Source organism: Pezoporus occidentalis, unplaced genomic scaffold (assembly GCF_034315485.1).
Source record: "Pezoporus occidentalis ecotype Australia unplaced genomic scaffold, CSIRO_AGI_Poc_V1 ctg213, whole genome shotgun sequence".
Classification (NCBI taxonomy): domain Eukaryota; kingdom Metazoa; phylum Chordata; class Aves; order Psittaciformes; family Psittacidae; genus Pezoporus; species Pezoporus occidentalis.
In genome coordinates, this window is record NW_026913997.1 from 3,008,059 (window position 1) to 3,035,685 (window position 27,627).

The window sequence follows — 27,627 nt, forward strand, 5'->3', positions numbered from 1 at the left end:
CTGTGTGAGCCAGTTTCCCGATTCAAACTTAGATTTATACTCACTAACTGGATTTAGAAATACAACAGTCAAGTTTTACTGTGAGAGAGCATAGAAGTTCGTGGATATAGAGTATTATACTTAGCCTCTTTAACCTTCCTTTTCGTACTTGGTTTTTGGGTTTTATCAGCTTATGCTAGCTAGAAATGTGCCTTTGTAACCTCTGCATAGCCTTCTCAAAGCTCTGCAGATACTGAAATTTAGACCACATTAGGACCCATGCATAAAACTTAAAGTACAGCCACATCAGGAATCAGGTTTTAAAAGTTACAGGTGAGATGCAGATGCAGGCAGTACAGCCAACAGGTTGCATTAGCTTATGGATTTGTCTCAGTATTGTCAGACTGCATGCCAAATGCTACAGTTTGCCTTATGGCTTCTCAGTGTTGGGGGTTTTCTTCATAGCCTTGAAGACAAGAACCTTATTTCTAACAGCAACCAAAAAAAAAAGGTCCAAAGAAAATAACAAAAATGTCCAAAGAAAAATACCTAACAAAAAAGTCTCAAAGCAAAAAGGCAAAAAAAAAAACAGTAAAGATATAACAACAGGCACTTGGTTTCTTCTGTAGTCATTTGACTACAATAGCTGCGAAAAAGGGAAAGTGCAAGGCATTGCAAGACTTCCTTACAGAATCACTGGGGTGGCCAGAGCCCCTCATTTCTATTTGAAAATCACTCTAAAGTTTGATGTTTTGTTGCTTTATTTGATTATCCAACTGAAATCTAAGACTTTGTAGCTCTGACACTGTCATCCTTTTATTAATTTCATTTGCTTACAAAGCTGTAGAGACTTAACTCTTAACTCATCTCTACAGACAGTTATTTTCATTGAAAGGCTGAGAATGTTCAACTGTTCAGTTGTAGCCCACGCCATGATCACCAGATGTTTCATTGCTCCACTGCTATCTGGAACTGGGGCTTGATCTGTTGTGACATTACATCCATTGCATCAGAGTGCCTCAAGAGTAATCCAGTCATCTTGTTTGAGCAGTTGGCTTGCTTGGAGTTATGATACTGTATTTTAGAATGGAATAGCACAGCTTTGAAAGACAGAAGCAATAATTGTGGTGTTCTAGTCTAGTCTTCCACAGGACACAGAGCAGAAGACATTACCCACCTCTGTTTGAGGGGTTTTTTACTTCATGGGGTGACTTCTGCTGTTGAAGTGGACTCTACTTAAGAACAGCTGACCACTGGAACATCGATGAGGAAAATGTCTTATCTTGACTGTTACAAATGCTGAAATATATCTTGATGAAAATGAATATTGTTACTCTTCATTTACAAACCAAAGAAGTAAACTTGGCTTTCATTAAACAAAAATATCTATTCTGTGATAGACCTGAATGCTAGTTAATAAGAAGATAAGTATTGGTGCTGGGACAGATTCTCAGCAGTGGCAGCAAGTCAGCTTATTCTAGTGGTCCTGAGTAGCTTTATACCAGCAGAGGTGGGGGCAAGACAGTGTTTTTTACAGCTCCAGTCTTTTGAAACGTAGTGCTCTTTGAGCTACCAGAACTGTTTGAGGGAATATCTGCTGCCCGCAATCCATGTGATGTCCGTTGCATGCTCTGGTCCTATTTTATCATTCAGTGTTGACACTAATTTGTGTTTGCAGGTGTGAAAGCTGTGGTGCTGTCTTCCATTCGGAGTGCAAAGTGAAGGCTGTGCCATGCCCCAGGTGTGTGCGTAAGGAATTGCAGAAGAAGCAGAAATCCTTCTGGAGGCGACTGAATATGGATGAAAACTTTGAAGAGTCTTACAACATGTTTGAGTTATCATATCAGAACACATGAGTTCCTCGAGGCAGTGGCCAGCCTGAAGAGAATCCCTTTCCCAGCTGCCAGCTGAAGAAACTTCTCGGCTTAGCCAGGCAGACATCTTTTTGCAAAGTATTACCTGACCTTCCTCATCTGTGAATAGCAGCTGCCAAAGTGGCCGTAAAGCCTTGTTGGCTTTGAAATACCAATGGCTAAACTGCATTTTGCATTGAAGTCCAGCCGCTAGCTCTCATATGAAATGTGGTTTACTTGAAATGCTTTAGGTCTAGCTAATTAAGCACCCAACTTTTTCTTTTCCACCTCTGGAGAAGACTTTTCTTGAAGGCAGAAAATACTTGCTGCCACAACCACATGAATTTTGTGTTGTTAATTTAGAATTGATGAACCATCTACTTATTTATATGTATTATTTATTTATTATTAGCCTCAGCAGAGGTTCTGGTGAGGTGTTTCACAGAACCCAGTGGGGCAGGAATGATTTTAAACCCACCTGCTCTTTCTAATGTGGACACATGGTTCCATTTTCTCATGTTTCCAGAGAGCTGTTCTTAAAGGATTGGTGCATTTACATGTCACTTCTTGAGGAAAGAATAGTATCTCCCATCAAACCTTATTTGGGGTGCTTGCAATCGTAAGATACAGAATAATTCCTTCAGCTATATTTATATATTTAGAACCAACCCAGTGATCTATTCCATACGCAGATAAGCAGGGGACTTGCTACTTCAGGCTGGGTATATCAGTAAAGCTCTGTCACTGAAGCCCATTGAGTTTAGGCTGTTTATTCTCCATCTATGTGAGACCATGTCTTCGTCTCCAGTAACATGATGTAGGTTCTGACCTCCTGCTAGTCTCACATTTCAAGGCATTTTAAGTGTCCACATTGGCTTTGGTTTAATTTCATGAAGTTTACTTTAAGCATTTCTCTAACCTGAACTTGTTAGACTCATAGTCAGGAAAGTGGTCCTGCCCACAGTAATCAGAAAATACCTCCAAAATTGTGAAACACTAGTTTGTGGTGTTCATGTGCAACTTGTGTCCTGCATTCTCTGCAAGCTCTAAGGGATTTTATACTTCTGTAGTGACTTCCATGGTGGAGAACGAAATTCCTTGAGGTATGGTTCTGCTCCATACGCCTGTAACACAGGGAAGTATTGAAAGCAGTGAGTTACATGTACTGTAAAAGGGAAATACATGATGGATTTAGCTGGGGAGATGTGTCATTACTGACAGTATGTTTGATTCATTGCAGCTTCACCTCCAGTGAGCACTTAGAGATCATCCTCCCTCCAGTCCACATTCTTAAATCTTTCTCCAGACTGTGCAATAATATGTGTATTACGTACATATGAAAGCATTGACATACACACATCTATATACAGAAAGAAAATACGGTTTCAGGAGAAATAAGCCAGTCATATATGTATTGGGAGTACTTTGAAAATGGGAATACTTTGCTTCCTATATTATCTGCAGGCTGTTGTATTCAAAGCAGAAAGCAGTCTTGATTGTTGAAGCACCTCACTAATTGCTTAAGTATTTTAAATAAAGGAACAGGGTACATCATGCTTACATTAAAAGATAGAATGCTACAGTGAGTTGCCTTGTACTGGAGTATATGTGGTTACATTTTCCAGCCTCCAGTCAAAGAAAGCAGGAGAAGCTGAGCTTTCTCAAATTGAGTGCAACTACTATGTATATAGAAGCATGTTTATAGCTGTATACATTAGACAACCAGTGCCTTTCTTTTTCTGAAGTCCTTCTCTCAGTAGGATTCTTTGGAAGGAAGTAAGGGTTTTTCCATGTTCTTGGCAAAGTAGTATAGGGATTCAATTATTTAACAAACCTGGTGAATCATGCACCTTTGTCACTAAAATTAATACTTCCCCTACAACAGTGATGTCTCTCTCGGCTCACTGTTCCTCGTGTGAAATGAGCTGCTTTTGGCTATCATCCTTAAAGATAGAATGTTCCTTGCAAGTCCATTCCCATGTGAAGAATTCCCTGCATGTTCATAAATGCAAACACTGAGGAAGTATTGTGGAATTAGTCATGCAAACAGGAACTGCAGTGCTACTGGCTGAATAAACAGTACGCTCCCATGTTTTTCAGCATGTGTCACCACAGCTAGTCCTTTGGCAAAGCCAACGGCTCTGAAACACAGAATCTGGCAGGTACTATTTTGAATTAGCTCTAGACAGAATGGTGGGTCATTAAAGAAAAAAAGATGGTGCTTTTCATATCATCCTGCTCTGGTATCTAAGACACCTTACAGCGCTGGTTCATGTCCAGCTCAATTTAGAGGTGGATGCTTGTGTGCATTGTCAGAAACCCTACAGAGTCCAGGAATCAAGGTTCAGACATTGGAGACTACTAATTACATTGTCAGATGTCCTGATCTCCAAAGCACCAGTTGTGTGGGAGGTTAAATGTTCTAGTTGAATGCTGGCATAACAGCACAGACAGGACTGGAGTTACTCTGGGTTTGTACAGGTGTTATGGAACGGTTTCTTTGCTGATGGAGGTTTACAGTAAAAAAGAGTTTGATATCAGCAAAAGCACTGGAATTAGTCTTGAGCCTGGAACCACTGCTGTTGCTAACAGCAAAGAGCAAAAGTGTATTTTTACAATATGCTGGTGGCACCCAAGGCTTTATGTAAAAGGATGCTGTACAAGTCAGATTCATTTCTTTAAAATTCAGTGTTGTTGGAAACAAGCCAGTTCCTAAAATGGACACGCGTTTATTTCTGCTTTGGAAAAGTAATATAGCTTCTCATGCTATCTATAGGAGCAGACTGTAATATGGAAGATGCTTTCCTCTCAGGGATGCCTAGCTTCTACCCAATAGAAGTTACTCCGTATGAATGCATAAGATAAAGTCTTCTGTCACATTTATGTAAGCATAACAAAAGGCTTGATCCTGCCCTCAGAAGGTGCTGATGCTGTAGGAACATGCCCTATTCATTTTTCTGGACTGCAAGGCAAAAGGATTAACTGAAACTACTGTTCGCATTGCTAACTCCCAAACGCCCCAAATCTGAAAGAATAGTTTTCCTGCAAGAGCCATCTGCTAGCAGGAGACTCAGCCTGGGGTTCTGTAGATGGTTTGGGTTTCAGACAGCACTATGCCCTCATGTGATTGTCTCTGCTATACAACAGTGCTGCAGGCTGGTACCCACTGCTAGCTACTCATTTTCTCCCTTCTGCAGCCCATAGCCTGCATGTGGCTCTGTTCTGCAGACTTCTGGGTGGGCATCAGCTGGAAAAGTACCTGGGGTCTTTCCAGATTGCACAACTTTCTCCCCACACACACAGGGATGAAATTATGTATTGGTATTTCTAGTCTCCTCCTGCCCACGCGTGAAATAAATTGGAACAATAGCATTTATTGTGAACCAGGATAAAATGTGCTGTTTGTCTCCTTCGCAGAGAAGGTGCTTTCCTAGCTGTCAGAGGAGAAATTGATCTGTACATCCAGTTACTGCTTTTGCCTCTACAGAACTTGTAATCAGTGTAGAAATAGGGTACTTCGCTGCATTGGACTATAGCCGGACCCTCTAGAGCTGCTTAGAAACTTCTCATCTCAGTTTGATTAGTCTGAGATTATTTGAATCTAGGACACTATAGAGATCCTTATTTAAGTCTCTTTTCCTCCAGTGTTCTTTTGATGAGACGAAGGACCTACCTAGTGGATGCAAACCGCAGCTTCTTTGTATATTAGCAACCTATAAAAAGAAAAATTTTGATCTCTTATGTAGAACTCTTTCTATTGCTTTTTCTTTGGTCTGTCTTAGGTGATGAAAAATGATGGTTTTGGGATGTGACACATACCAATATGAACTCATTGCTGGGAGGATAGGAATTGGCAGTTGTGAGGGTTTCATAGATAACTGAGAGAAGTGTGTTTTTGGTGAGGAGCTTGAGTTTTTCACAGTACTCCACAGGCTCTGATGGCCTTTTAGGAGTGAATCCTCAGGGTACCTCTGGTGCTCCTCTTGTCAAGGCTTCTCCTAATATCAGGATTATGTATATTATAATGGATTGATGATAACATCCTGAAAGATTTAGAAAAGCAGAGGATGTCTGTTTACAGTGAGATGCAGAAGCTGCACAGTTGTATTTTACTTTTTCTCTGTAGCAACAAAAGCCACTGAGTTTCCTGAGCTTCCCAAGGTCACGGCCTGGATTACAGATGACTGTTGATTTCTGTAAAAGAAGTGTAATTGAATAATCATCACCATCATCTTTGCTGATCAGTTGCAAGCCAGTCCCCCCTCTCCCTCTGCCCCTGTCTGCTCAGCAGTGCTGAGCCTACAGCTAGACTTTGAGCTCATTGTGCTGCTTTTGAACCAGTCGAGTCTGATCATTCTCTCCTTCCTAATTTGCCTTCCAGTTTTCCCTTCCCAGTAGGAGTGCCTTACGGTACGGTACATTAGTGTCTATCTCCTTGTTTTGGATTTCCTGATTGAATCTGCTGTTCGATTAACTTGTACACTTAAACTGAAGCTCTCCCATGGCTGGGCATGCTGTTTTGCAGGGGCAGCTGAGTTCTTCCCTCAGGAAGTGAGCTCTACAGGCTGCATACACCAGCTCTGAAGACACCACACTGCATGGAAACCCCTCATTTTGATCAATTTGGTGCCTTAAATTTTCAGAAGTGAAAAATTTTGTCAGGAATGCTCTGCTATGAGGCAGCATGTTTGGAGCTGGAGCTCAAAACCCTTCCTTATGGCAGTTTCCATCTCACTAGGAGTGGTGACCATAAAATTTGTTTACTGTCTATGCTTTGAGAAGGAAATATGTGAAAGGGTAGCATGGAGATGGCGCTGGTTTTTATTACCTGTATTTTGGAGACTAGCTGGGTTTGTCTTCAGCAGTTGTGCTTACGCAAGGCCTTCAGGAGCCGTGCATATATAATGGGAAGCACTGGGCATTAAAATGCAGTCAGGTCACATGCAATTGTGCTCCTCCTGGAACCACTGGGCAGCCCATGCCATGTGGCGAGGGACTCCCATGCGGTGCTCCCTACCTGCATGCACAGCTAGGTCCAGTGCCATGGGAGTGACGGCATTTCCTCAAGTCTTAATTGTAGTGCAGCCTGGTTCCCTGAAGGCTAACCGGCTAACCCCTGCGGGCTTGGTCAGCCTTACCTTAGGGAAAGGTTTAACCTGTTCAGATTTTAGCATGATTTGCTAAAGTGTATGGCTAACTTCTGGCATGTGTCAGCCCTGGGCACATGTCCATACTGACTGTGATCTTGTGTGTTTGACACCAGTAGCAGGAATCACATTTGACAGTGGCAGTGCTGTCACTGCATTTTAGCAGTGTAGTGAGGAGACAGCCTGGATGATGATGTGCAAAGTCCTTCTTTACTTGAAAACCCGGGTGTGCACACACTGCCTGGGGTCACATCTTAAAATGCCAAATTCCTTAGGGTGGCCATTAGTCCAAATCACAAAGGTGTCGCTTGTGGGCAGCATCAGAGGAATCCAGGCCTGGAAAGCTCTCAGCTCTCTAGGACCAAAGTGTGTTAGGCCTCGTCTATGTGCACAAGTGTCAGTGGCTTGATGATTTATTTACATGTGTCTAATTCACATGTTGAATCAAATAAATCCTTGAATACACAGCATTGTTTTGGTGGGAAAAGGGTTTGTTTTGGTTTTGCTTATGCACTTGTCTACAAAGTCGATCTTGCTTTAACTGGAGTGTGCTTTCAGACTGATTTTTAATGGCATTGATACCTGTGATACCAGGTTAGTTTATATCAGTCCCTCCTGTACTTGAGCTAAGCAAAAGTAAGAAGTCATGACCAAAATGTGTGTTTGAAGGGTTTTAAGTGATAAAAGCAGCTTCTAAACCATCTTTAGTTCAATTGAGGCAGTTAGAAGCTGGGGGAGCCAGGCGTGAGCACCTTGAGCACAGTGGCTGATGCTATCCTTGGCAGCCTGAGCACCAGCTCACCTGCAGCACTTGCAATGGATTTCAGCATCACTGACAGTGCACCCTGAGCTTTTGGAAAACCATTACATGTGTGTGCTATTTGTTAACTTATTGGCAACATCATTCTGTGTGTTTCATTGTTCTTGTGTTTGCATTGGGTTTTTTTTTACTTTTGACAAGGATTTTTATTTCATTATCTGCAACTACTAGGCAGTCATCTTAATTTATTTTTGATGTGTAATAATGTTCTAATTTAAATTCAGTGGGTCGAATTGCTTGACACTTGAGCAGGGTTTATTTGGGTTCACTTGTGACGGCATCAGAGCACCAGTCCCTCGTGTATAAAGGCAACTCTCAATAAACACTAAGAAAAGTTGTTTGTCCTTTTTAATTTGCCTTCTGGTGGGTACTGCGTCCTTGGTAGGACAAGCTTTGGAATGCTAGTTTCCTTAAAAGTGATAATCTGCTGGCAGAAAGTCTTCCAAATCTAAGCAAATGATGATATTTACTGTTCCTGGTCTGAACCAGGAGCTCTCTGGCAGTACTGTCCATGACTGCATCAAGCTTTGCAGGTTTGGATTCCCAGTTAAATCTCTCCAGTGTTTTTTGAAAGCCACAAGTGCTTGGGCCACAAATGCTGAGCGCCAGCAGCTTCCAGGGAAACTTGGTGGGAGCTGTTGTCAGGCACCTTTGGATATGGAGCTCCTAGGAGGCAGGCAGGAGGCATAGGGAAGCAGCTCCCCACTGTGTGGCTCTCTGTGTACCTCTGCCAGAAGGGTCCAAGCTCAGGGGCTTGAGTCCTAAGCAAGGGAGGCGTTTCCCAGCTGGACTGAAGGGACCACTGGAGGGCCGGAGGGGCATGACTTTACCCACATCATAAGGGCTGTCCAGGCAACAGATGTAGAAGCAGGCATGATTCCTGCTCCTCTGGGCTGCTTCTTGCAGTGCAGCAGCTGAAGAACTTACGCAGCTCCTTGGAGCTGTGGCTTTGGTGGCCAAGGTTTGCAGCACTGAGCCATGGTGGAGCTCATGGGCATAAACCTGCTGCCTGAGGGCCCAAGAGAAATCCACACCCAGCCCCATGCTCCTGTGGCCTTCAAAGAGAAGGAATATCCCCTCCCTCACTGTCTTCCTGCTCCTCCTCAGAAAGACCAGAAGCCCACCAGGAATGTCAGTCCTCTCTCCTGCAGGAACCTTTGGACTTCATCTCTGTGATGAAATAGGCTACAAGCAAGGAGTTAATATTTGACCAGGACCACAAAAGCTGCACAAGAAAACCATGGGGCGAGACCTTCTCTTCCTCCTTATTTGCTTTACAAGGTGAGCAAATTCCATTATGATGTCTCTTTCACCATTCACTGCCACCTCCCTTCCTCACTTCACCCTGTAAGAGATGGTAGGAAAAGCATCAACACAGAGCAGAGACTGTGGGGTCTAGGGAGCCCTGGGAGGAGTGCTTTGGTTGTTTTTCTCATGTCCTCCTGTGTCTGTATTTATACAGTTTCTTCTGTCCTCCTTGCCTGTGCCCAGCCTCCCTGTTGTGCTCTGTTCGAGTGTATGAACCATCACTGAAATAGATGCTGACAGGACATACTCCAATAGCTGTCATGGGCAACTGAGGGCTGGAGTTTCAAGCAACCTTTCCTTTGGTTCCAGTCAGGAGCTACAGTGGTGGGATTTTTCTCCCTGTTGTGCAGGGTCGTTACATGAAAGCTGTGCCCTCCTGTGAAGTGTAACTCTGCCAAATAATCTTACCTTGGCAGCCCTGTTCTTAACTGCTGCATGCACACCCACACAGCCATGCTTTTGGGGTTGGTCTGTTAGCCATCTGTGTTAATTTATCAGCTAGCCTTTAATGCAGCAGGCTTCAGAAAATACCAGTCAGACTGTGAATTGCAGCTTCCCATCCAGGTCCCCTGATGTATCCACCAATTGCAGCTTCCCATCCAGGTCCCCACAGAGTATCCACCCGCCTTGTTCTCTTCATGGTTAATACTCCTCATGCTGGTGGGACAAGTCAGTGGTTTATAACCATATAAGCTTATGTGCTTGGGACTATTAGATCACGGGCAAATCTTTTAACCAAGGCAGCAAGTCTTTTGGGTTTTGTACTTTCATATTCTTATTGCATGTTAAATGCTTTACAATAGGTTGAACCAGGAGGGTTGATCATCTCCTATGGCCAAGTCCCATGAGTGATATTATGGTTTGTATCACCTGAGCATGCCAAGTCAAGCTCTAGCTCTTCTCTTAAAGTTGAGGGCAGTTCATTTGTTAAAGTTACCCCTCTAGCTCTTGGACCAGAATTAACAGCATTTGGTTTAATATAGGAAATTGAGTGGTTTTCTAAAAGGTGGCAGAAGTGCAATGCAGCTCTTCTTCAGGGATTGACAGTGTTCACAAGTCTGTGAAGTCCTGAGGACACTGTCAAAATCGTGCAAGCTCCTTGTCCAGAACTGTGCTCCAGGCTCAAGGAAACAAGACCTCTTTTCCTTTCAAATTTTCCAGATTGTGTATGATACAGTCCAGATTACAGTATGGTAACAGATTAACCCAAATGGGATCCTTCTTTAGGGACGGAGAGAGACCTTCAGATCTGGGGCTTACCATACCTTTTTCAGTGAAAGGCATACTGAGGGCAAATGAAAGCATTCTGTATGTGTGTGCATAGCACTGGACTGTCTTTTTTAGAGTTCTTGTTTAGCTAAATGATCTCCAAAATAGAGGTCCCATCTAGAGGCCTGAGTATTACTACTATGAGAAGGTGGTGAAAAGCATCTCAGATAATCAGGTGTCACAAGTAAAACCAGACAAAATCTCCAAGGCAAGCAGGAGTAAATTCCAACCATTTTAAGCATAGACAAATATAAAACTTGGCATTGCGGCTGTAAACATGCTAAAAAGTCAGTCTGCTCTTTATAGGAAGTGACTTGATTTTCTATAACTGAGTTAGAGGCATTAGCCTCAGATATTAAAAATGAAGTTGTAAGGCTCATCTGGGTAAGCAAGAGAAGGCAGATAAGAGCTTGTGTTAAGGGCTGAACTTTCATTGACTTAGAAGTTCCCAGGTGTTTATTATGTAGGTATGATACGATGTGCTTAGAGGTGAATAAGAAGGAATTGTTAGTAAAGTTAAGTATTGTTTAAAAATAAAATGGTACAAGTTGAAATGTCAGTCATTGGAACAGGTTGCACAGGGAAGTGGTTGAGTCACTATCCCTGGAGGCATTTAAAAGAGATGTTGGCGTGCTTAGGGACACAATTTAGTGGTAGACTTGGCAGTATTAGGTTAGCAGTTAGATTCAATGATCTTTTCTAACCTAAATGATTCTGTGATTCTAAGTTACTGAATCTGTAACTGTAATCAGTGTGCATGGAGCACTTCAGTCCAAAGTGCTTTCATAGCACTAAAGATTATAAATTAATCTCATTTGTGACTGACACTGCAGGCCGGTACCTAAAGTGCAATAACTAAATCATGGAACATGATGAGTATCTCTCCACTGACTTGTGCCTTCCCCTGTAAGTATTCCCACTGATTTCTGAGAGCAAGGTGTACTGATTCTGACAGGAGCAAGGTTAGGGCGGAAGAACTGAGACTCCAGCACATTCTGTCATCAGACATCAGCACGCAATTGTTAGTGACACTGGTGGATGTTGTTTGTTGTGTACATACTGCAAAATGTCCTGTTCTAGCTTGGACTCTGCACTTCTGAAGGGCACTTGCCTCTGATTTAACAGACAGCATGACTGATCCTTTAAGCAGGTACAGGCTCTGTTGACTCCAATTAAAACTGTAGTTTGTGGATAACCAGAGCTGGGCTCTCGGTGTTCAGAGACATGAGCTGTAGCAGTGTATAAAATTGGCAGATTCCTTGTAAAATGCATATACATCTAGCACAGAGTTAACCCTGGCTGATAACAGGTAAAAGAGGGCAACAGTCTAATAAAATAAGCATCTCTACTGTAGGCATTTATACAGTATTGACATTGTTAGCCGTGCTTAGAGATTTACATCAAGTGTTACTGCGCTGTCATAAAACAATAAAGTACTTCTGTGAAGGGCTTAGGGCAAAGGGGAGGCAGAGAAGTCTCACTATATAAGGCCCTCCTCCAGCACCCGTGGTAATCCATGGGAATGTTTCCATAGCTGTTGGCAGGAGCTGTGTGGAGGCCAGCTAGGGGAGGGTGAGCACAAGCGGCACGTTTACTATGTTTAGAGCAGGTAACTAGTGGCTTTGACTCAGAGAGGATATTGGCACCACCAAGTTTTAGGAGCCTAATGCAGCTGACAAGTCCACCTTGCAACCACCGGAGAGAGATGAGGGTTCCTACCAGGACCAGAGGTGTATCTGACCTGAATTGTCCTCTGGTGTTTCATAGGAATGCTGACAAGGACCCATAAAAGCTAAGATGACATTAAGAAAAATACTGTGGTCAGGGCAGCCAGGAGGTGAAGAGGGCAAGAGTCCAGGGTCCCAGCATTCCTACACAGCGTGCCCTGGACTCTGCACTCTTTCAGCTCTAGGCTGTTGCAGCTCCACCTCTCACACTGGGCTCACAGTAGGCTTCCCCTCTTGGCTGCAGGACCAGACTTTGCAGCTGAGCTCAGTGTTTATATGTAGTGGACCAAACTGAAATGCCAGTCCTGATCAGTCAGAGCACCAGGGAGTTTAGATCCAGGCACAGTGCCTGCATGGCCATGGGTCTGCAGCTCCAGTTTGTCCTCCCTGCTCTTCATGAGGTTATAGCAAGATTTCTTCTCCAAACCACGTATTGCTCTTCCACTAGAGGTGGTTCCTGTGTAGTTGTTCCCTGGTTAAATGCCACTGCATGGGAAGGTGTACTCTTTTTTCTTTTCAGATGCAGGAAGTAGTTCTTTTCAATCAATGCATGTAGCACCAGTGTTCTCCAGCACAGCAGTCCTACAGCTGTCCTGTAGCTGTCCTACAAGCAGTGGGAGAGTTACCTGCTTCCTGACCCTACTCTGGACAGTGCTTCTCGAAAATCAGCCCACTTCAAAACAGAGAATCATCTCCTTTGAGAAGGGGCATTTCAGATCCCTTCATAAACCTGAGTGTGGCCACCAGCCTAGCTTGCCTTGTTTTGTTTGTCATGAACCAAAGTTCCTGAGGGAGCTGATACAGGCTGTTTGGAAAACATTGGGTAGATGTTGAGCGCTTCAGCATCTAACCCCACATCTCTTAACTGATTTTTAGCCTAGGCAACTGGGTAAACTTTCTATATTTCTTTCTCAGAAACATTTGTCTATGCCATTTCCTGTCCCAGGTTTGATCTTGAAAGCTTATGAGTAGAGCTGAAGCCTGTCCCTTACTCATGAGATACATCAGCCCCCCAAACACCAGGGCTAACTTTGTGTTGGGACAGCTCTGAGAGACCATGGGCTCACTCAAGCTGAATCTCAGTATGAGGCTGCGTTGGTCCCTCCCTCTGAGTCCTGGGAGGTGTCACAGTGGCAGTAAAAATCCTCAGTCTGTGGCACATGTCCCTTTCATTCCCCCCATCCTCAGCTCAGCCGGTGCTGGAGATGTGGCCCAGATGTGTTTCCTTACTCTCAACAGCTCTGCAAGCTCCTGCTCTACAGGACAGCCTACCCCAGCCGAGCACTGTAGGACACCCTGTCCTTGCATCCCACTGTCCTTATGCAAAGAAAGGGTATTTCAGTTCAGTAAGAGGTGAGCTGTCTCTCACACGTGTACCCAGAGCAGACTGCTGCAGCACCAGCGTCCCCTTGGCTTTGTGTGTGATCTTTTCTCATGACTATCTCAGTGGTGTCCTCATCACATGAGCTCCTGAGCCTCTGGGATGGTGAGACAGCCTGCGGGATGACGCATTTACTTTACACATCTCTTGCTCTGCATAGCCACCCATTAAAATCACTCGCTTTACCCTTCTATGCGGGAATCTGGGGGGAACTTGGAGCAAACTGCTTGGGACTGGCAGGGACGTACACGCAGGAGATGCGGATGAGAGCGTGTTTCTGGCTCCTCACGCTCCTTTTTACTGACTCTCCTCACTGATTGGAAAAGACCCATGTCCGTCCGTCCCCCCTTCCCCCCCCCCCCCGTCCCCTTCTTCCTCCCGGGCCGCACAATTGTCACCGCCAATTAGTGCATTGTTAGGGCACACAATGGCGCTGTGGCCACTGGAATGGGACGCTTTTGTGCGTCTCCAGTCGGCTGTAGGGGCAGTCAAGATTCATTTAGGGCCTTACACAACATGGACAGAAAATACTATCAGAAAAGCAAAAGGAGGAAAGAAAAAGGGAGGGGGAGAGAGGTAGCGGAGAAGGGAGGGGGGGGGCGAAGCCTGCTATTCAGGGGTTAGCCCAGCCGCATGAAAGGCCCAAGAAGCAGTGCCACATTGAAGACGCGCCTTGGAACACAAAAAGGAACCAGGGCTTAATAGTAATTAGTGGGCAAACTGCAAAGAGCGCCGTGGCTCTCCAGTGAATTGTTCCTGCACTTGCTGCCGCCGCTGCCCCTTCCCCCTTCCCTCCGGATCCGGCCGGAGGGGAGCAGCGCAGGGATGGGAACTGGCAGCCCTCCTATGCTCAGCACGCTCTGGGGAGGCCTCATCTAGCTCTTCTTTGTGGCAGGTAAATTGGATTTTGTTCCCTAAAGCTCGTAGCCAATTACAGGAGGCGCTCTGCAGCCAGGGTGCAGGGGTATGGTTTTGGGATCAGCGCTGTGCCTCTGTCAAGGACCTTTACAGCAGTCCAGTCACTTTTTGGAGCCTGGCACAACGCACTGGGCTGTGTTTGATCATGGCCTGTCCCTCTTCTCCCAGCAGAGCCTTGGAGGTCCCTGCTGCTGTTCTCTTCTGCTTCAGGTGTTCCCCTCTTTGCTCATAAAATAATCACCTGTACGGGTTTGTAGGATCTATATAGGGAAAACCCAATAGCAGCCCTGTCAACTTAATAGGTGTGAGGAATCTGCTCAGGCTGAAGACCAGTCCTTCCTTCTCCATAGAAGTCTTGCACAGTGCAAACAGCACTTATACTCACTCTTTTCCCCTTGTTTTTGTGCCAGCTCTCAGTCATGCTAAGGCCATCACTGGTGTTTCTTAAAGCACATTTTGGCCCAGCACAGCTTGGGTTTGCCTTGGGTAGCTGCATTAGTGTGCAGCTGAGTATGTTTAATCTCTGCTTCTGTAGAGGTCAGCTAGTTGCTTTCATCAGTCTCAGCTCATCTCTTGAACTGCTCATACTAGGTTTAGTCAGGAGCTTACATGCCCAGCAGTTAGCTGTGTCTCAGGAATATGCCAGATTGAAAGATCCATAAGGCAGTAATTCAAATGAATCACTTCACAGAACACACTGTAAAGCACAGAACCTTATTGGCGCTGGGAGCGCGCGGGGTTCAAACCTCCGTACACGTCTCCCAAGCACAGTAAATTTCAGGGGGGTTTATAATTTACATTGTCATCTTGATATAATTTTATCTAAAGCATCCACACATACAATTCAGTAAGTTATATAGCTGTAGTCCTCTTATCCTACTGCACACTTGGTTCTATGTGTCTACTGGCAATGACAGTCTATTGGTTACCTTTTAGCTTTAGTAGTATTGATCAACTGCTAATACCTGAGAGCTACGTGCTTAGTTCTTTGTTCAAATGGTTATCATATCTTACCATTAGGGATGTCCCTGCTTAGAAGCAATTTACAGAAGCAGATGCAAGCTGTCTACAGGCCCGAATTCTAATGCATCGTTTATCATGCCTCACCAGAAGGGCAGGTTCCCACTCCCAGAGGGGCCCACTATTGAGTGAGCATTCATGTTTAGGTGCTAAGTCATACTCATGCTGAAAAGTAAAGTTAGTTCAGGCCTAATGGCTTGGTCTCATTATGTTGTCAGGGAATCTAAATAAAATCTATGGAAGGATGCTGCAAGGCCTGGTGATGAGTCTGTTGGCTCTTCTCAGCTGATGGATGTGCATTTTGGCTATCCTTGGATACAGGGGTTCTGGAACAGGTGCTGATTCCAAGCAGACCAGACACAATCCCACAACTTAAACTGGACTCTCGCAGATTCAGATCAGTATAAATTAGACCAGACACCAACTGATCAAATTTAGTAGTCTGCACTGGAAAGACTTCCGAGCTGCAGTGCATGAAAACGATACACACACAGAGGTACAGTTTTGGACCACTGTTTCTCTTCTGGTAGAGACTGAAAATATCTCATCATTGCTTCTGTTAGCTACGGGTACAACACTCTCATCTCTCTAAGATACCTGAGAAATGTAAGAGATGTAGCTGCTTCTCCAGTACCAGCCTTTTCCCATGACTTGGAAGTGGCAGCCGCTCTGTATGTCTATACAAAATGGGTTTGATTGTATTAAAACAGTGAAAATAAGATTCACAACCAAGACTTTTGGTCTGTCCAAAATCCCATCACGGGTTTCACACAAGACTGAGGACAGCACAGCGGGCATCAAGGACTTGGCTGGCATTGCTGGGACGGCTCCCACAAAGCAAACAGGATCAGGGAGCTCACAGTGTACGTGTCTCACAGATAAGAGCTGGTTGAAGGCACTGTCTCGCAACACAGAACGTGCCTGTCTCTCACCAGCCACAACATGTCCGCTCTCTGCTAATTAGCAGCATCCCTGGCAGAGTCTCAGCTGAAAGGATTACACTGTCTTCTCACCTTGCCCTCTCCCTTCCTCCCCCAAAGAGGGATGTTTAGTCCTGTTGGGGTGCAGCCTGGCTGGCACAGGTAAGGAATCAGCCTTCTTCCCCTCTAGACTGCACCTCTACCAGAAAGGGGTTTTGTCTCCAGGACAGTCAGCCTGGCCCTGACTGAACGGACGTGCAGCCTCACATCCCTGCAGCGTAGCGCTGGAGGTTGTCAGCCTAATGTGCTCTAGTGGAATGGAAACAGAGGGCAGCGTCTGCAGCAGGAGCCAGAATGGTCTTTTTCCAGCTCAGGACTGAAGGGTTGATTTCCCAGCTCTGTGTGGCCGTAAGGGCAAATCACAGAACTTTTCTATCTGCAAAAGCAGGCAGAATTACCTGTTATTTCTTCTGTATTTTATGTTCCTTGGCTGCTCAAGCTGAGAGCTGCTTGTACCGCAGGTGCGTTCAGCACCCAGTGCAGTGAGGGGCAAATAACGAGGTGGTGTGGCAGAAGCTCACATGGTAGTTTTTCCAAGCACACTCAGTGGGTCCTGTCTGTGTTGTGACAGTGTAGTGAGGGCTGGGGTCTGGCAGTGCCAGCCTCTGGGAGGCATGGAGAAGGGCTACTCCACTGTTGTCATGCCATGAGGAAGGAGCCTGTGTGAACCCCATCTCTGCAGAGGTTGTGTTACCTTTTTTGTCAGCTTGTTGCTTACATACAATCAGTTTGATTGTATCAGTCTGGTGAAAAGAGCCTGTAAAGACTACACAGCCTCACATCAAAGATTTTGGCGCCCCTGTGCTAGCATTTCCAGAAAGACTGAAAATATTTTAGAGCACTTTCTTGCATCACCAAGACATATCCCAAGCAGGATATCACTGTGCACTTGATGGTGCTGCATATGGCAGTGAAGTACAGGATTTAGAGAATGGGCTCCTTCTTTTGCCCAACAAATCTCTTGATGTACTCCAATTCTGTGACACTAGTCCCTGCTAAAGCTGTTGCAGTTTAAGATTGAGCTCTGTGGATCACTTGCATGTGTTAATTCTTCCATCTAATACCTGAATGTGAAGGTTTCTAGCAACATCCTATGACCTGTGTATTACATTATCCCATGACTTGCAGGAGGAAGTAATCAAAACATGTATAATTCCAGAAAGTGCTAATTACCTTTTCATCTGTTTCTGCCTCTTTTTACTTGTGTTCAATAAATGTTGATTATGCAGGGATTTAAATCTGTATTTCAACATAATTTGGTTCATTTGATGTGGATGACATGCCTCACTAAGCCTTAGCTCCAGATATTCCTCCAGCCCTATGTCAAGCACTTCAAGGATGTCAAAAGCAGACATGGAGAATCTGAAGTGCCTGGTCTTAGCACGAATGCCTGAAAGGTCAGGGAGAGGACATTGTTTCAGCAGGTGTCTGGCCTTGGTACTTACTGGTTCGGGAAAACCTGAAAACACAGCACGTGTGTATTGCATATGGACTTCCTTCTTCTGGGGTACTACAGGTGAGTGTGCATGCAGGATGAATCTTTCAGATACTGTGTGATTTTTAATTGCCTCTGATCTTGAGTGGGAAATGTGGCATATTGTAAAGGAGTCCATTTCCCAGGGGATAGGTCTGTAACAATTTCTGGAAATAAAGATTCCTTAAGGTTGCTTCAAGAAGGTCCAGAATCACTGCACTTGGGAAATCTGGATTATAGCATCGTAAGAGGTTAAGACAGACTGAATTTGAACTACTCTGCTCTTGTGAGACTTCACTTGGAGTATTCTGTACAGTTCTGATGTCCTCAACATAAGAAGGACATGGAACTGTGGAGCAAGTCCAGAGGAGGGCCACGAGGATGATCAGGGGACTGGAGCACCTCCCGTATGAAGACAGGCTGAGAAAGCTGGGGCTGTTCAGCTTGGAGAAGAGAAGGCTGCGTGGAGACCTCATAGCAGCCTTCCAGTATCTGAAGGGGGCCTATAGGGATGCTGGGGAGGGACTCTTCATTAGGAACTGTAGTGACAGGACAAGGGGTAACGGGTTAAAACTTAAACAGGGAAAGTTTAGATTGGATATAAGGAAGAAGTTCTTTACTGTGAGGGTGGTGAGGCACTGGAATGGGTTGCCCAGGGAAGCTGTGAATGCTCCATCCCTGGCGGTGTTCAAGGCCAGGTTGGACAGAGCCTTGGGTGGCATGGTTTAGTGAGCGACTTTGGTCTGTGTTCAGAATAGAATCATAGAATCATAGAACAGTTAGGGTTGGAAAGGACCTTAAGATCATCAAGTTCCTACTGCCCTGCCACAGGCAGGGTCACCTTCCACTACAGCAGGTTGCTCCAAGCCTCATTCAACCTGGCCTTGAACACTGCCAGGGATGGGGCAGATAAAGTACTGCTGCTGTGACAGATGTTGATTTAACTCTGGTGCAAAACAAGCAAATAGAAACAAGTTTCCAAAGGTTGTGACCTGAGGCAGGGCAGGGAAAGTATTGTGCCAGAGCTGAACTGCTTTGAGCAGTTTCACCCCAGAGGTGTCTCATGGCAAAGGGGGCAGAAAAAGGACCTACCTATTTAGAGACGTCATTGATCAAAGCAGCATTGGTCTGAAGATAAAGCAAGCGTAATTAGTCTTTTTTGTTGTTATTATTACTGTTGTTGTTATTTCATAGGGCCATTTGATTGCTCCCACGCGTGAGTTGGGGTTTTGTTTTACTCGCATTCAGTGTCGAAGCTGGTGTGAGCCAGCACCAATCTTTGCCAGGCAGTGAAGCCAAGCTCCTTCATGCCTGCTGAGGAGGCTGGCCAGAGGTTGGGCTTCTCAAATCTGCACCCGCGTTCAGAAGCCAACACTTGCGGTTTTGCATGCCAGTCCCCAGGAGACTGCAGGGAAGTGGTGATGGTCCCACCTCACATGCACATAGAGGGTTAAAGGGGCCATGGTGGAAGCCATGGCTGTTCAGGTCACTGTTGCTGGACATTCAGATCAGTCAGGGCAAAACTTGGGTAGTTCGTGGGAAATGCTCTGCTCTCGGAGCTGGGAAATGGCCTGAGCTGCTCAGACCACAAGAGGGGCAAGCACTGGCCCCTTGGTCAAGAAAAAATCTCAGATTTCATGCTTCAAGGTTGCTCATTTGGCAGCTTTCCTGAGAGCGCAATTCCCTTACAGCTATAAGCATACAAATGTATGTGCCCTACAATTACCCTGCTTGGAAATCCCAGTGGAGCTGGAAAATACTTGGAGTAACTTTTTTGCAATGTATAGAGCAGCAAGCATTTCAGGAACAATCTGACTGTGTATTTAAGCAGTCATTACTGCCTTCTGGGTAAATAACACATGTTTTTAAAATGGTCTCTATACACAATAGCCGCTAACACAATAAATCCTAATTGCTCTGAAGGACCCATTAGGCTCTATGGGTCAATACATGGCAGAGTTTTGTTGAAAGTCACTCACCCTGTTGTTACATAAGCCACAATTTGAAAGTCCATAAATAAGTATTTGCCCAATGAAGAGTGAGGGCTTTGCCAGGGCCATGCTAATTTATCATGTCAGCTTCACTATGGGGCTGTTTTCTTTTCAAGGGCCTGTGTAAAAAAAGAAAAAAGAAAGACAAGGAAAAAGAAGCACAACGCGATGTGTTTCAAAACCTGCAGATCTGAAAAGGGCCAGGCTGCAGTGTGCCCCACAAGAAAATCAAACGTAAAGTTCACTGTCTCCTCCCAGTCTCAGCGTTGGACCCTTCCTCATCCTCAACCACCCCTCCTGTGCCTTTAGACCAGGGCCATGCTCCTGCCTCTGCCTTGTGCATGCTGTGGTGCTGGCACCTTGGGGCAGGAACACCACTTTGGTGTACCAGCCTCACAGAAAGGGGTCCCGGTGCCCAGGGAGACCAACAGAAACAGATTATGTAGATTTTATGTGCACTTGTATGTACAGCTGTTGTTGAGTAATAATTGACAAGTCCAGCAAGATGAGTTTCAAATGCAGTCACGCTTTCTGATTTTACTTCAGTCTTACTTATCTGAACTTCACATTTACAAGCTGCAGCACTTGTGTCAGGCATTGCTAAAGTCTGTGTTGCTGTTGGAAATTAGTTTTTTTTGCATTAATTCACTCAGAAGCTGTCTAGTTCCATGTAGCTTTTTGAATATGACTATAGTTTGGCATGGTTTGGTTTTCCTATAGTAAGGTGTGTAATTATAGAGGTATAAATAAAACCAAACAGTATTGGTATAGGTTAGGAATTTCTAGGGAATTTCCACAAGCCATCCAAGGTGAAAAGCATTCAAGTGATTTAAATCTGGATTCCTGTTCCCAGCCCACATTTTAAGTCATTTGGGCACATGAGAAAATGCTTTCCCTTGCTGCTGTTGCTCTTAGGTAGGATCCAGGTGCCAGGATCCCTCTGCAGATGCCATCAATGATTCTTATTCTGCTGTGCTCACAAAGGTCTAAGAGTTGCCCCATCTCCCTACCTTGCAGGTCCCTCCTGCCTGCAGGGCAGCAAGGACTTTGGTCTCTTATTCAGGAGTCCTGCTCCAGGTCCAGTTATGGGAGGTCAGTCTCAGTGCCGAGGTTTGTGATGCTGGCCTTACGACTCGCAGGTGGGAATGCAGACACTTGCCACAGGTGGAAATAGAGGCACAGCTGTCTTGGTGCAGCATGCAACCGTGTCCTGTGTGTAAGGGTAGTATCAGCCTCCTTTTGTACCAGTACATGGTGGGTCTGCTGTGCTGGAGCTGGCTGGGGGCTGCACCATAATGCCAGATGTGCTGGTTGTCCATCCCTGCACCCCGGCAGGTGGTAAGGCCTGGTGCAGGTCTTGTGCTGCTGCAAACACCCCTGTGGTCCCCAGCACCCCTCACTCGAGCAGTTCATTATGAGGGCTCACAGCTAATTCGAGCAGCACCTAAGCTTGCACAGCCTCCAGTGGGGGTGATAGGGACCAGCACCAGGAGCTCACAGTCACCTGCACTGAGCCCCCACTGCTCCCTTCTCTGGGGCCAGGGACTGGTCAGCAGTACAAACAGAACTGGGATCTGCTGTTCCAAGCAGGAAGGGTCGAGGTCCAGGGGCAGCATGCTGGTACTGCAGCAGGAGGGGCAGGAGGTTCCTGCCCTGCTTTGGTATAGGCAAGATCAGTGTGCCCCGTCTTTATCCTTGCCCAGAGCCTGGGCTGAAAAGCTCTTTGCAAAAGTCCAGGAGTTCTCTAACAAGAGCAAGGGCAATAGCTAGTCTTTACAAAGGGAGCTCGCCTGGTCCTTTTCTAAAGTCTGTCAGAAGTCACAGTGTCCTCACAAAGGCTGTTTGTGCAGGTGAACAGAGCAGGCTGACAACACAGCAGTGGAAGAACCAAATACAGAAATACTTTCCTCTTCTTCACTTTCTGCTTCTACCAGGAACCACTGCCCTGCAACTGGAAATGCCTCAACAGGTGGAACTTATGTCTGTGAGGGCACGTATATTATCAGCCTATATCCTGTGGGTTGGAGCCATGAGCAGGGACTAGCTGGACTTCTGAGCAGACCTGTCTAGTGTGATGGAGTTTCATGAACTCCTCCACACATGGATTAAAGGTAAAGCCATTTCCTAATAATTTGTAGAGTTTTTAATAACAACAGCATGGTTTTAGGGGCATGAAACAGTTTCTGTTTTGTTGTTGGGTACGACAGGTTTTGTGCAGGCACAGCTTGTGTCACCAGTAGTGCTGGATGCACTTAAAGCACTGTACTCTCTCATACTGCACTGTAGAGGTTAATAACAAGCCTATCAACTGTAGTTGCACTTACACCATATTCAGTCCTGTTCTGGCTGTTCTGCTGTGTATTCATGAAAACAAAAAGGAAGCAGAAGCACAGAGCAAGCCAACAGATGTCTACCTGGTTTTTAATTGGGTTTTATGTGTCTCCAGTGTAGCCAATATAGCATTATTTACAGCCAGGCTCTAAGAATTAGGTACATCTGGAGGAGTGGTGAAACCTGAACCAGGCTACAAGAGTTGATAGATTAGCTGAAATGGAGAACACCCCCATTTCCCCTTGTTATCTTCCCCCTTGCCACCTCTATACCTGTTCCTCATTGTGTGTCAAATCAAACCAAGATACTGCCCAAGGGAACGCTTGAAAAATGGAAACTACCAGCAGAAAAAGAGAATTTCTGCTCTCGTGGAGCTTCATCAGCATTTTCTAATTGTACAGCAATGATGATAATAAAAAGGCTGCCCTCTGCTTTCAGCTATAACTTAGATAATCAACTGAAAGCCATAATGAAACTGTGATTGCTTTCTGCTGGGCTGCTAGTCCACAGAAACTCCTTGTTGGGGAGAATTAAAAGTTATAGATCCTGCTACAGGGATATGCCACTGTGCTCCAGAGGCACATGTGACTGGTAATTCTCTTCTCTGCAGTTTTATTACAGGCAAAACTTGCAGCATAAAGCAAAGAGGTGTAGGGACTTGAGCCTTTTTTTTTTTTTTTTGCCTTTTTCTTTTAAACAAAAAGTTGTTCAGCATCAAGGTCAGCAGTGCCACACGATATGCGCATCTAGGCTGGGTGGACTTGTAGACACAAAGGATTTTGGAGGAGGGAATGAGATCTCTGGCCTTAAAATCCCTGGGGACTTTGGTGTGTGCTAGCAGCAGTCAGTGCTCGTAGGCGCAAGGGCCACCGGCCACAGGGCAGTAGTCAAGCCAGGTTTTACCTCTGTGTGGAAGGCAGGGGCTAAGTCCTGCCCTGAGTCTTTGCTTTCTGGGCGCTGGGGATATTTGGGGTGTTGGTGTTCTGCAGCACCAGGGCTGAATGTGAGCTGTCCCTGTACATGATGTGCTGTGGGTATGTCTTGACTAGCAAATCCAGTGCTGTATGTGAGCACTCTGGTCTAACTTGCCCTTCCATCCCCATCCGCTGAGGAGGAGTGGCAAGCTCCTGTGCAAGGGCTTGGAGGCAGCCTTTCTGCTTGGCCAGAATGAGGGTGCTGCCATAGCGGGCGCAGCCTGTGAGTCCCACATCTGGGTTCTGAAGCAAGTGTTCCCTTGCATGCCCTGGATGTGCCCGGAAGTCTCCGAAATACGGGCTGTAACTTCGGTGTTCGCTCGTGCAGGAGCTCGGGCTCCTCACATGAGGCAGCCGAGCGCGATCCACGCGGTCGCTCTGGCAGAAGCCCGCGTGTCCCGGGGCTCTGGGGAGGGCTCTCTGCCCCGGTCGGGGTCTCTCGAAAGCGCCGGGCTCGCCCGCTTGGTTGCTGAAACGCCTCCCGCGGCCCGCGCCGGCCGGAGCGCAGGAATGCGGCAGCGCCGCCGCCCGCTCCGTGCCAGCTGCGCGGCGCGGCAGAGCCGGTTCCCCTCCTTCCCGCGGAGCCTCCGCGGGGCCGGAGGCGGGAGCCGGGGCGCGGGCAGCGGCAGGGGGAGCTAGAGGGAGATGCTGCCGCCACCCTTGTACTGGGGCTCCAGCACGGTTACCGGAGCAAGGCAAAGGCGGGACAGGACCCGTGCGCGGCTCCGCCGGCCCAGGGCTCCCCTTTTGCCCCGTCCCGTTACGGCGGGGTGAGGCCCCTTTCTCTCGGAGAGGGGCTGAAGGCTCCGACAAGCAGGGGTGAAGCGGCACGACCGCAGGCACCGCCTCCTCCTCCTCCAGCCGCTGCCCCCGTCCCGCTCTGCCCTTCACGCCCACAGGGGCGAGCGGGGCCCTGCACGGACGGGGCGCGGGCCGGAGCTGCCGGCGCTCAGGCAGCGCCGCCGCCGGTTGGGAGCGCGGCGGGACGCGGAGTCCCGTGCGGGGCGGGCCCACGAGCGCTCCCGAGGCGGGGCCGCGGAGGGGGGCGTGCCGCGGGGCGGGGCGCGGGCGCGGCGCGGCGCGGGGCCGCCCGGCTGCCCCAGAGCGCAGGTGGCGGCGGCGGCGGTGGAGGTCCCGGTGCCAGCCCCGGTCCCGGTGCCGGTCCCGCTGCCGGCGGGGCCCCGGTTCCGGCGCGGCGGCTGCAGGTGGCCGGGGCATGCGGCTGCGGTAGGACGCGCGGCGGCCATGGGCGGCCGGGGGCTGCCGCTGCTGCTGGGGCTGCCGCTGCTGCTGGGGCTGCCGGCGGCGGGGCGCGCCGCCTCCAAGGCGCTGGTGTGCCAGGAGATCACGGTGCCGATGTGCAAGGGCATCGGCTACAACCTCACCTACATGCCCAACCAGTTCAACCACGACACGCAGGACGAGGCCGGGCTGGAGGTGCACCAGTTCTGGCCGCTGGTGGAGATCCAGTGCTCCCCGGACCTGCGCTTCTTCCTCTGCAGCATGTACACCCCCATCTGCCTGCCCGACTACACCAAGCCGCTGCCCCCCTGCCGCTCCGTCTGCGAGCGGGCCAAGGCAGGCTGCTCGCCCATCATGCAGCAGTACGGCTTCGCCTGGCCCGAGAGGATGAGCTGCGACAGCCTGCCGGTGCTGGGGGACACCGAGGTGCTCTGCATGGGCTACAATCGCACGGAAGCCACCACCCTGCCACCTTTCTTCGGGAAGCCCACGCGCCCGGCCAAGGATGCAACCAAAAACCTGGTTCCTCTTGATGGGCAGCGCCCCTCGGGGCTGGACTGTGGCCGGACGTGCAAGTGCAAAGCGCCTCTGATCCCCATCAACAAGGAGTCCCATCCGCTGTACAACCGCATCAGGACGGGGCAGGTACCCAACTGTGCCATCCCCTGCTACCAGCCCTACTTTACCCAGGACGAGAAGACTTTCACCACTTTCTGGATCGGTCTCTGGTCCATCCTCTGCTTCCTCTCCACCTCCACCACTGTGGCCACCTTCCTCATTGACATGGAGCGCTTCAAGTACCCCGAACGCCCCATCATTTTCCTCTCTGCTTGCTACCTCTTCGTCTCTGTGGGCTACATCGTGCGGCTGGTGGCAGGGCATGCCAACGTGGCTTGCAACCCGGAGCACCACCACATCCACTATGAGACCACAGGCCCTGCCCTCTGCACCGTGGTTTTCCTTCTCCTCTACTTCTTTGGCATGGCCAGCTCCATCTGGTGGGTCATCCTGTCCCTCACCTGGTTCCTGGCAGCTGGCATGAAGTGGGGCAATGAGGCCATCGCCAGCTACGCACAGTACTTCCACCTGGCTGCCTGGCTCATCCCCAGCGCCAAATCCATTGCTGTGCTGGCGCTCAGCTCCGTGGATGGTGACCCGGTGGCTGGGGTTTGCTACGTGGGCAACCAGAGCCTGGAGAACCTGCGGGGCTTTGTGCTGGCACCGCTGGTGGTTTATCTCTTCACTGGCAGCCTCTTCCTGCTGGCTGGCTTCGTCTCACTCTTTCGCATCCGCAGTGTGATCAAGCAGGGCGGCACCAAGACTGACAAGCTGGAGAAGCTGATGATCCGCATCGGCATCTTCACCATGCTCTACACCGTGCCTGCCACCATCGTCATCGCCTGCTACATCTACGAGCAGCACAACCGGGAGGCGTGGGAGCAGGCGCAGAACTGCTCCTGCCCGGGGGATCCCCACCGCCCCAAGCCTGACTACGCCGTCTTCATGCTCAAGTACTTCATGTGCCTTGTGGTGGGCATCACCTCCGGTGTCTGGATTTGGTCTGGCAAGACGCTAGAGTCCTGGAGGCGCTTCACAGCCCACTGCTGCCGGGCCAGGAAGCCAGCGGGAGCCTCTGTGTATGGTGAGGCCAGCCCAGCGCTGGCCGGCAGGACGGTGCTGCCCAGCATGGCCTCCTACCACAAACAGGTCCCGCTGTCCCACGTGTGACCGAGGGAGCCTCGATGACCCCAGCCACAGGGAGAAGAGGGTTACAAAGACCCTGGGCCACAGAAGAGGGGCTGGCAGCTGGGCTACCCTGGCATACTCAGCCCCTGTATGGTAGTGCTTCCTGGGACCAAGTGTGGATGCCCGCAGGGCACGGAACAGCCCCAGGCAGGGCAGGGCGAGGTGTTCCCAGCAGTGTAGGGGCAGAGGGGCACGGAAGCCTGGAGCCCGGCACCATGGTGTCTGCCTCATTTGGGGTCCCATGTCCTGCCTGGGGTCCGAGGGTTCTGCTGCCTATGGGTCAGTCAGATGGCAGGCAGCCCTTGAGCACTGATTTGTTTCCCACCGGGAGCCTCTGGGCAGGTTTTGCTGGTGCTGGGTGAAGGGGAGAGCTGCAGCAGGCAGGGCAGGTGGTGTCCCCAACCCCGGGTGATGCTGGTGCTGGCACTGGCACCGAGCAGCTCACTAGAGCCTGGGGGGGGGGGGGTGGGGGTGGTGAGGGGGGCCCGGGGAGAGCTGGTAGTGGGGGCTGCCTTCCTGCTGGGCTGCAGCAGGACGGTGCCCCTGCAGCCCCCGGGGCCCCGGTACAGCTCCGTGTTGTGGAGGAACAGGACGGAGGGAGCTGTGTGACCAGGGACTTCACAGGCAGTGGTGGGGCAGGAGGGAGGAGCTGCCACCCAGCCCTCGAGGCGGGCAGGGATTGGGGTCCCAACTGCCTGCAGCGCAGGTGGGAACCAGGCAACCCCAAGGTCCCTTCTCCCGCATGCCGGCTCTCCCCGGGCAGGGGCTGGTGCTGGTGGGGCTCAGCTCGTGGCACCGAATCCCAGGTTCAACCAGTGCTCTGCAATGGGCAGCCGGCTCCACCAGCCGGCTCCAGCTCCCGGGAGCCCCGAGGGGCTGTGCGGGTGACGAGGCGGTTGTCCCAGCACCGGGGTCACAGGGAACCCTGGGCACCGCTGGCCTCAGCACCAGGAGCAGCCTCCTCCTGAGCCGCCTTGTGCCTGGGAAGCGGCCGATGCTGCTCCGAGCCTCTGCTCTGCAGCGGGGTGGGTTTCTCGCTCCCCACTCGTGCTGTGCAGGTTACGTGGGGTGCGCCAGCCCCAGCACCCTGCCCCTGGCCTGCCCAGCCCAGCGGGTGCTGTGTGCATGGGGGTTCCCAGCCGGGCGGCAGGGCTGGGGAGCCGCTGGGTTTGCCACTTGTTGCAGCTTCAACACCTGGTGCTGCTTTTTCCGCTGTCGGACCAGTGCCGGCTTCGGGAGCAAGCGGTGGGGTTAGGAAAACTCGGCAGAGCGCTTGCACTCCCTGCCCTGCAGCAACCCCAGGTCCGGCAGCAGCAGAGCACTGACAGACAGGGAGCCTGGTGTTAAGCGCTGGTGGCAGCAGGGCTTTGATAAGCAGAGTGATGGCAGGGTAGGGGGGAGCACTGCTGTCAACTTCACCGAGCACAGCAAGGGCGAGGGGCTCTCGCTGCGGCGCGGGATGGGGCA

General features: G+C 48.9%; 2 protein-coding genes across 6 annotated transcripts in view; both read left to right on the plus strand.

Annotated features, from left to right (window-relative positions):
• The window catches only part of PLEKHM3 (pleckstrin homology domain containing M3), a 108,302-nt gene that overhangs the window by 67,877 nt on the left and 12,798 nt on the right, over nucleotides 1-27,627 (plus strand). For 2 of the 5 annotated variants that reach the window (XM_062619788.1, XM_062619792.1), the window contains one exon: nucleotides 1,658-2,581. In XM_062619788.1, the coding sequence (XP_062475772.1) occupies nucleotides 1,658-1,835 (178 nt within the window). In that variant the 3' untranslated portion in view covers nucleotides 1,836-2,581. Of the gene's footprint in view, nucleotides 1-1,657; nucleotides 2,582-8,950; nucleotides 9,175-21,801; nucleotides 21,979-27,627 lie in introns of those variants that run through there. The other 3 variants (XR_009965069.1, XM_062619791.1, XM_062619789.1) reach the window with 3 other exon arrangements.
• On the plus strand, nucleotides 24,315-26,614 carry FZD5 (frizzled class receptor 5). The gene has a single exon (XM_062619787.1). It carries the CDS (start codon nucleotides 24,418-24,420, stop codon nucleotides 26,140-26,142), a length of 1,725 nt encoding a protein of 574 aa, XP_062475771.1. The 5' UTR covers nucleotides 24,315-24,417; the 3' UTR covers nucleotides 26,143-26,614.

Bases quoted from the DNA above. Each gene is read 5' to 3' on its own strand.
- FZD5 (XM_062619787.1), top strand. From the start codon at position 24,418: ATGGGCGGCCGGGGGCTGCCGCTGCTGCTGGGGCTGCCGCTGCTGCTG.